This window comes from Rutidosis leptorrhynchoides, chromosome 4 (genome assembly GCF_046630445.1).
Source record: "Rutidosis leptorrhynchoides isolate AG116_Rl617_1_P2 chromosome 4, CSIRO_AGI_Rlap_v1, whole genome shotgun sequence".
Taxonomy (NCBI): Eukaryota; Viridiplantae; Streptophyta; class Magnoliopsida; order Asterales; family Asteraceae; genus Rutidosis; species Rutidosis leptorrhynchoides.
This window is the reverse complement of record NC_092336.1, coordinates 48,493,213-48,503,258: the sequence shown is the minus strand read 5'-3', so window position 1 is coordinate 48,503,258 and position 10,046 is coordinate 48,493,213. Positions and strand designations below refer to the sequence as shown.

The 10,046-nt window shown below is 30.2% G+C and overlaps 1 protein-coding gene across 1 annotated transcript; it reads left to right on the top strand.

The window, feature by feature from the left end:
- The first annotated feature begins 8,310 nt into the window (after window positions 1-8,310).
- Window positions 8,311-9,552, top strand: LOC139843444 (uncharacterized). The gene is made up of 2 exons (XM_071833521.1): window positions 8,311-8,607; window positions 8,937-9,552. Exons 1-2 carry the CDS (start codon window positions 8,389-8,391, stop codon window positions 9,372-9,374), a joined length of 657 nt encoding a protein of 218 aa, XP_071689622.1. The 5' UTR covers window positions 8,311-8,388; the 3' UTR covers window positions 9,375-9,552.
- The last annotated feature ends 494 nt before the right edge of the window (window positions 9,553-10,046 follow it).

Below are 10,046 nucleotides of genomic sequence, written 5' to 3'. Positions count from 1 at the left end.
ACTACTCCGTAATAGCTACTTGATCAAACATAACATATAATATGGTTGACTTATTCAATACATGTTAAATTATCTTTGTTATTCAAGAATCAATTTTTTTACCATCGTTAATTACATTAATAATCATTTTATTATAATTTATCATAATAATAATGTTATATTGTTATTCATCATCATATGAAGTAAGTATTATCCATGTATAGAAGGCATAATTTTTTTTTATCATATTATCTATCAAAGAACTCTATGATGTAAATGATTGCTAAAAGATTACGTTTAATAATAAAACATAAAAAATATTAAGAATCAAGATAAAAGTCAAATTAAACAAAACGTACATACAATTCAATAGAATAGTAAAAAAATTTGCATTCTTTAATATTTGTAACCTACATCCATAACAAATATGATACAAAAAGAAGGCATAATTTCTTTATCCATTATCAAAGAACTATATGATGCAAATAATTGCTAAAGAAAATATTTAATAATACAACGTTAAAAGGAAATATTGAACATCAAGAGAAAAGCTAAATTAAATAAATCATACTTACAATCCAATACAAAAATGAAACAATTTGTGTTCTCTAATATATGTACATATTCTCAATAGGAAATACTCTGCAATGCTTTGTCCCTTAATGTTGTAATATCTGAAACTTGTCCGAGTAAGATGTTGACATCACTACATATTAACAATAAAAGAAACCTAAACAATAATAATAATAATAATAATAATAATAATAATAATAATAATAATAATAATAATAATAATAATAATAATAATAATAATAATAAATAATTAAAAACACAACAAATACATTATTGACGAAGATCTATAATCGACGTAAAAGTAACACCAAAGATAGTATACAACAATAATATAAATCACAAACAAATCTAACATATATATATATATATATATATATATATATATATATATATATATATATATATATATATATATATATATATATGAACTCTAAACAACTATCAAAATGGATAAATTTCACATGATAATAGAAAAATACTCATGTACACCAATAACTTGTTAATAAAGTCATACCGTAGCATAAGTCTAACGTTCGTATGATAGATGAATATACAACATTACATGAGGAAATAATCTTACTAAATTGATGATGATGATGATGATGATTAAGAACTAACATATATAAAACTCTATCAATTATTAGTTAGTATTTGCAATGTATGTGGTGAAATGAAAAATGTGTATTGTGAAAATGAATAATGAGTATTTATAGGTAACATATAATAACTTATTTAATATAAGAAAAATGAAAAGGTTAAAACTTATTTATTTATTATAAGAATAATGAAAGGATTGAAATTAATCAATTTAATTCATGGAAAATGAAAGGATTAAAACTTAAATATTATTATTAATGAATTTTCTAATTCTTTTATTTTTTTAATTATTACCTTATTATAAAATTAAGTAGGAAATAAGGAAAAATGTTTTTTTTAGTTGTAAATGATTAAATTAAGAGGTTTTAGTGCCCTCATTTATGACTCAAGGAGTCATTTATATATATATATATATATATATATATATATATATATATATATATATATATATATATATATATATATAGATTAATAATTCTTGTTTTCATTGTTCATTTTGTTATGATACCACAAATTCAAGATAAGGTGGCTATGTGGATGTCAATTTTGTATACAGAACTTACGCATGCAGAGGAATAGTTATTTGCACAGTAAACTTTGCATTATAAATAAGGCATCAATATTTGCCATTCAAACTTGTACCTAACTTTCATAATATAGAAAGTTTCTTCATCTTATCTTTATTCTTTATTCATATATACATATATTAAGAAGTCTTTGCTAAGATCAGCCATAAAGGTTGTTATAAACCACTAGAACCATAACACGTTATCAGCACGAAGTGCTCCGTATAATCAAGGTTTATATAAGCAAGTACAAGTCACTAATCAAGGCAAGTGTTCAAGTCCGGCAGTACGCTGCTTCGGACCGGTGTACCCTGGGAACAGACACAGAATCTGTTTAAGGGAATTGTGTCAAACACAAGCCCGGTTCAAACCTTCAATTCGGTTAAATCGTTTTAACTTTCTCCTTTTGATTGATTATATGTTTAATTATTTCAGTTTCGTATAAATATTTCCTACAAACTTAAACAAATTCTTATATAAAAATATTACGAAACTGCTGTGATAAACAGATTTATTATAATTATGTTTATTAATTATTTACTGATCTGCCTATATGAGATATATATTTGCTTATATATTCTGTTGCGTAGGTATGCATATATATCTCAACTCAATAAACTGTTGTCAATATAATCTGCCATAATTGTTGATGCTATGATTTGTTTAACTGTTATGACATACTAATCGTGTATATATTCTGGTTATACTTGATAATCTACGTGTTTGATTATATATATCAATAAGTGCATAATATGATCTTGCTATATACCACATATTACCTTTGTCTATAATTATATTCCGTTTTGTTGTCCATCGAGATTGCAAATAGTTAATATGAATGTGAATGTGTCCAACTGATTATAGATTTATTGTAACCATTATTGGCGAAATAAAATTACAGTTTGTTTGTAGTAAAAAAATAAAAAATAAAAATATTAGCTAATATGTTCAAAACTTTTATTATAATATAATAAATGTGTATTACTCCGTATGATTATATAGATAGATCATAACCGTGTATTTGAAGCACGATATCTTGGTGACTAATAAAACACTCTATTGTTTCCAGATTACAGAGTATATAGTTGTCTAGTATAGTTGTAAATTTTATATCTGCTATACTATTGTTGATTGCTATATATGTTGTGGGTAATTAACATATTTGTTGACTTAATTTGTGGACTGAAATAATTTGTGATTAATTAAATTATTTAGTTATCAATATATTTTGATATTAAATAATTAATATAATCGATGTTAATGTGACTTTATTTAAGTCATTTTGTCAGTATCAATTATGATCCTGGTGATTTCTTTTCAAGTTCGATGAGTAAAGCATATAGAATTTTGGTGTGGGGCTATTTTTTTAATCCTGATAGAACGCTACAAATTCTCGTGAAGAATAAAAGTTTCCCTTTTATTATTTACAATTTTTACATTTAATTATTTGATCACCAGATCGTTCAATTGATTGTTCCGATAAAGTTTCCCTTTATTATTTCGATTGAGTTTTATTTTGGTGGTTGGATTTCTAAGTACACATATATAAATTATATGTTTCATCATGTGTGTTATTTAATTTATATATTCGATATTAATATTAAATAAGTCCTAAAAAGAAAAGAAAACGAGAGTGAATCTGTTGAAAAATCTTGATTAAATAAACCGTGAGCTACCTTGAGACTTGAATGGTTTGAATTTTCTAAGATGCCTAGTTTGTTATGTATCACTCATAAATAAATGATTTTAGACCATAACGCATATGTTTTATTAAATGTTATCTTTTATGTACTTCAGATTGTAACTTGTTTGCAGATAATATAATTTGATTATCTTGCTGAAATATAACTCATTATTTGCTTATCTTATTTGAAGTTTTAGTATGAATCCCGCTGAAATACAACATCAATTAAATGTTAAAGACCTATGTATTGCAGATAGTGGTAACATACACACTATGATCAAATCTAAGAAATATTTCATTGATTTAAATCAAATGAAGGAATTATAAATACTATATCAGTTCTTGCAAACTTGATATAAGGAACGGAAAAGGCAAAAAAAAATTCATATTACCAAATGGTACGAATTTTCTGATAAACAATTCTTTGTTTTCTCCTAAATCAAAGAGAAATTTGTTAATTTTCTCTGATATATATCATAATGGATATGATTAAAAGCGCATATGATAAAAAGTGCATATGATGAAAAGCGCATATGATGAAAAGCGCAGCGCATATGATTAAAAGCGCATATGATGAAAAGTGCATATGATGAAAAGCACAACGCATATGATTAAAAGCGCATATGGTGAAAAGGATATATGATGAAAAGCGCATATGGTGATTAATGAAAAAGCACATATGGTGATTAATGAAAAGCACATATGGTGATTAATGAAAAGCACATATGGTGATTAATGAAAAGAATATTGAGAAAGAATCACCAATGTTTCTTGAAAGAATTCAAGGTTATATATATGGACTAATTCATCCATCATGTGGACCATTTTGACATTTCATTGTTCTAATAGACGCATCTAGCGGATGGTCTCATGTTTGTATGTTATCAAGCCGTAATATGGCATTTGCAAAGTTTCTTGCACAAATTATTAAATTGAGAACACATTATTCTGATTACAACATTAAAAATGATGAGACTTGATAATGCTGGTGAGTTAACATCTCTAGCATTTAATGATTTTATATGTCTACGGAGATTGTTGTTAAACATCCAGTTGCTCATTGAAAATGAGTACAAAACTCTCAGAATTTATATGGGGACATGCAAATTTACATGCTGCGATGTTATTTCACATTAGACAAAGTGAAACTCATAAATATTCTCCCCTACAACTTGATTTTGGCCGAGAGTCAAATATTTCCCATCATTAGAACATTTGATTGTGCAGTGTATGTTCTAGTTGCACAACCACAACGCACTAAAATGGATCTTCAAAGGAGGATGGGAATATATATTGAATATGAAACATCTTCAATTATAAGATATATTGAACCTATGACGGGTGATGTTTTTACAGCACGTTTTGCTGATTGTCATTTAAAAAAAATTATTCCCTATAGTAGGGGAGAAAGGAAAAATAAAGAAAAAGATGCTTCATGATGTGAACATCAATTAAAGTATATAGAATTCACACAAAAGAATGCGAAACGAAAGTTCAAAAAAATAATGCATATGCAAGAACTTACAAATTAATTACTTTATGCATTTAAAGATACAAAAAGAGTGACTAAATCATATATAAAAGCAGGAAATGCTCCAGCTGTAACACACTAGGCAAATCCCACATCGCCCACGAACATGAGTGATCATGGGATTATAAGGTAATACTCACGCTTAAATGACACAACGCGTTTTGGGATCACATGCTGAGTAGAAGTGCGAGTACGTTGTGGTTAAGCGTGCTCGGGCGAGAGCACTACCAGGATGGGTGACCTCCTGGGAAAGTGCTTCTCGTGTGTGGTCGCCAAGAAAAAGCCGTGCGCCTGCGGGCAAAGCGGACAATATTGTGGTCATGTTAAGCTGGGGTGTTACAGAATGGTATCAGAGCCACTCATGTGCCGTTGGGGGTGGTGGGGCAAACCTCATCGAGTACGATGAGTCCCTAAGGGGGGGTGAATGTAACACCCTAGGCAAATCCCACATCGCCCACGAACATGAGTGATCATGGGATTATAAGGTAATACTCACGCTTAAATGACACAACGCGTTTTGGGATCACAGGCTGAGTAGAAGTGCGAGTACGTTGTGGTTAAGCGTGCTCGGGCGAGAGCACTACCAGGATGGGTGACCTCCTGGGAATGTGCTTCTCGTGTGTGGTCGCCAAGAAAAAGCCGTGCGCCTGCGGGCAAAGCGGACAATATTGTGGTCATGTTAAGCTGGGGTGTTACACCAGCTCGAATTAAAATTCCAAAAGCAGGCAATACTGTCACTCATGAGTCTTTGCCACGTCTGAAACGTGAAAGTACAATTGGTTCCAAAGATAAAAATCCCCGAAAAGGAAAAATCAGCTGATAATAAGGTAAAGGAAAGTGTTCAAGAAGAACCACAAATCAATATTCCTTCTGCAGAGGATATTGATAAATCTAAATACATAAATTGCGATAAATTATGCAATATTATGAATCAAAATGAAATGAAAAATCTTGATGAGATATTTTCATATAATGTTACAATGACATCATGAATAAAGATGATGACCTGGAATCAAAATCTGTCATTGAATGTCAAAATAGACATGACTATATACGAGCTGAATTGGAATTGCTCAATAAAAGAAAAGTTTTCGGATAAATCGTTATCACTTTTAAAGATGTGAAACGTATGAGATAAAAAATGAATTTTTATCCGAAAAAAAGAAATGAGAAAAATGAAGTTACAAGATAAAGCAAGACTTGTAACTCAAGATTTCTCTCAAAGACCATGAATGGATTATGAGGAAAACTTATTCTTCTGTTATGGATACAATTACTTTTAGATACTTAATCAGCCTAACAGTTTCTAAAAATTTTGAAATGCATCTCATGGAAGTTATTACTACTTATTTAAATGAATCACTTGATAGTGATATATACATGAATCCATGAAGGGTTTAAGGTATCAGAAACATCTAATGCAAAACTCAAAGAAATGTATTCTATTGAATTACAAAGATTTTTATATGGGTTGATACAATAGTATAACTGATTAAGTGATTACTTGATAATAAAAATGGTATACAAATAATCTTATTTGAATATGTGTTCTTATTAAGAAAACAATGTCCGGATATGTGATTGTAAGTTGTTTATGTCAATGATCATAACATCATATGAACAAATAAAGAGATCTATGAAATCGTTCAACTTCTAAAAAAATTAAATGAAAGATCTTGAAAAAAAAAACCCAAGTATTGCCTTGGATTGCAAATTGAGCATATGCCTAATGGTTTACTTGTACATCAAACAAACTATACCGAAAAGATTTGAAAGCATTTTTAAATACAAAACCATTGGTTGATATATCACTCAATATTGACATTGATCCATTTCATCCCCGTGAAGATCATGAAGATCTTTACGGATAAGAAATTTCATATCTTAGTGCAATTGGGGTTATTATGTATTTTACAAATTGTACAAGACCTGATATTTCTTTTGCAGTTAATTTGTTGACAAGGTTCAGCTCAACCTCTACAAAAAGACATTGAAATAGGATCAAGCAGATATTTCGATACCTTCGAGGAACTACTGATTTAAAATTATTTTATTCTAACGCTTCAAAACAAGATTTGGTTGATTATGTATATATAGGTCATTCATCAAATCTACATAAAGCTAAATCTCAAACTGGATATGTATTCCTAAATGGAGATACTGCAATATCATGGCGTTCTCAAAACAAACACTTGTTGCAACATCATCAAATCATGCTGAAGTGATTGCATTACATGAAGCTACTCGGGAATGTTTTTGGTTGAGATCAATGACACAACTCATTGCTGATTCTTGTGGACTAGAACGCTATAAAAGACCAACAACTATCTTCACCAACAACTATATATGAAGATAATGCAGCTTGCATAATACAAATGAATGAAGAGTATCAAAAGTGACAGAACAAAATATAAATGCCGACAAGGTGCCAAAGCCATAGACGGTTTTAACGGTCATAAGTTTGATGGAAAAGAATGGTATGTTGGTAAGGCTCAGAAAAGACTAAAAGGGAATAGGAATTGAAATAAGGGTTTGAGCAAACCATGAAGGAGACTGTAGACAAATAACAGGGGCTAAACTTGTACATAAAAGATTTAGATGATACAGTTTCAGATGAAAACCTCAGATTCTTCTCATATACTCAAGATCTCGTAAAAGACAACCAGATTAAAATGAGATACGTTCAATCAACAACTCTGCTGATCTTTATACCAAAGCACTGTTAACCGCTGTTTTCAGAACACACGTTCACAATATTGGCATGAGGCAAGTTCAAAAGATGTGATGACTCAGCGATATCTACTTGAGGGGAAGTCAACTCTATACTGCACTCTTTTTCCCTTGACTAAAGTTTTTATCCCACTGGGTTTTTCTTTAGCAAGGTTTTTAATGAGACAGTACTAGTTGCACTCTAATAAAATTGTCATCAAAGGGGGAGTGTTATGATACCACAAATTCAAGATAAGGTGGCTATGTGGATTTCAATTTTGTATACAGAACTTACGCATGCAGAGGAATAGTTATTTGCACAGTAAACTTTGCATTATAAATAAAGTATCAATATTTGACATTCAAACTTGTACCTAACTTTCATAATATAAAAAGTTTCTTCATCTTATCTTTATTCTTTATTCATATATACATATATTAAGAAGTCTTTACTAAAATCAGCCATAAAGGTCGTTATAAACCACTAGAAACATAACACATTTAAATAAGTATAAATGTCGATTACTTTTTTCCCGGATTAACGACATCGACATATAACCGACACTTGTAATATTAATCTTTTTGATATATTTTATCGCGACAACTACGTGCCTCAAGGCCCTATAAATTCAAGCCCCCCTTCACAACTTCAATATCAAAACACTCTCAACAATTATTCAATCCTTTCATCCACATACATATACATACTTTCCTCTTTTGTTATTCATCAATCAACTTTTACTTTAATCATGTCTGACGAAGTTGTTTACCACGATGCCCCAACATCCGACGTGGAGCAATCGGATCGTGGATTGTTCGATTTTACTGGAAAGAAGAAGGAAGAGAATAGCGAGAACGTGATCTCGTCTGAGTTCGAAGAGAAAGTTCAGGTTTCGGAACCCGAACACAAGGAAACTTTGCTACAGAAAATGCATAATTCTTATGATCAAGTTTCCAGTTCCAGCAGTGTAAGTTTTCGATCCATTTAGCCAATTCCATTTAATAGATTTATCATCATTATTATTATTATTTGTGTGCTTTTGTACCCTTCAAATGTCATATAAATGCGTAGATAAGTGCTTATACTAGCTTTTTTTCAGTGAGTTACTCGATTTTTTCTCCTAGACTGGTTGATTATTTGGTAATTGAATCATATCAGTGCGAATATTGTGGACGATGTTTATGATTTAGCCAAAAATTGTTATGTTAATATGTTAATTTGAGCTTTTGTTTGTTTAATTTCCTTAAATGAATGGATCATGCCTAATATCTTATCCTCTTTGGAATATTAATACAGTCGAGCGATGAGGAGTGCGAGGATGGCGAAAAGAAGAAGAAAAAGAAGTCATTGAAGGAAAAGATAGACGAACACAAAGAAAAGAAAGAAGAGCATAAGATTGAGGAAGACACATACGTCCCAGTCGAGAAATATGAAGAAGTAGCAGTCCCACCATCAACCACCGAGGTGGTACACCCGATCCCTACCCCCGAGCCGGAGGAGAAAAAGGGATTTATGGAAAAAATTAAGGAGAAATTGCCTGGCGGTCATAAGAAAGTTGAGGAGGAGCAATATGTTGCTCCTCCATCGGCGCCAGTAGTAGCGGCGCCACATGATGATGAGCAGAACGAGAAGAAAGGTATATTTGAGAAAATTAAAGATAAAATTCCGGGATATCATGCAAAGAGTGAAGAGGATAAAGAAAAAGAAAAAGAAAAAGTAAAAGAATGTGATTAAACATGAGATTATGCAAAAGCAAAAGGAAATATGGTTAATTTGTGGGTTGGCTTGCTTTGGTCTACAAGAGTGGGTCTATGATGTTTTCTTGCTTTTGGTAATTTGCTTTTTGATTGCTTGAATAAAATGTTTGTCATCACAGTAATTTGTTTAGTATTTCAAGTTTCGTGTTAATGGATTTGGTTTGTAAAAATCTATACATTTCATTGTATAGAATGTATTTTGTTTATAAACATCTAAATATTTGATTTATGTTTGTATATATTCATGTAGAGTAAGTTTTTCACTGTTAATTATGTTTTAAATAGAATAAGGGAAGTGATAGATACTCGATGAATCGATTTAATTGAGATATGCATATTTACGAAATATAAATATTTTGGTCGATAATAAAGTCATTAAAAACAACGATGGCGTAGGAGACCTATGGAAAGTAATTGGTTAATGTATTTACGAGACTAGCCGTCGACCCAAAATAATACAGAGTACATTAGTATTTATACTTGATACTCCGTCCCTCCTAAAATAACGATAATGTTTTAACTTTTCAATGTTTTTATTTTTTAACTTTAAGTATATTTATTCGTGTTATATAATATTTGATAAAAATTATATGTGTGGATTGAGTTTTATATGTACTTTTTATTGGTACGAGTTTTATTAACTATTCTA

Bases quoted from the DNA above. Each gene is read 5' to 3' on its own strand.
- LOC139843444 (XM_071833521.1), top strand. From the start codon at position 8,389: ATGTCTGACGAAGTTGTTTACCACGATGCCCCAACATCCGACGTGGAG. The intron at 8,608-8,936 runs GTAAGTTTTCGA...ATATTAATACAG, and splicing joins AAGTTTCCAGTTCCAGCAGT to TCGAGCGATGAGGAGTGCGA.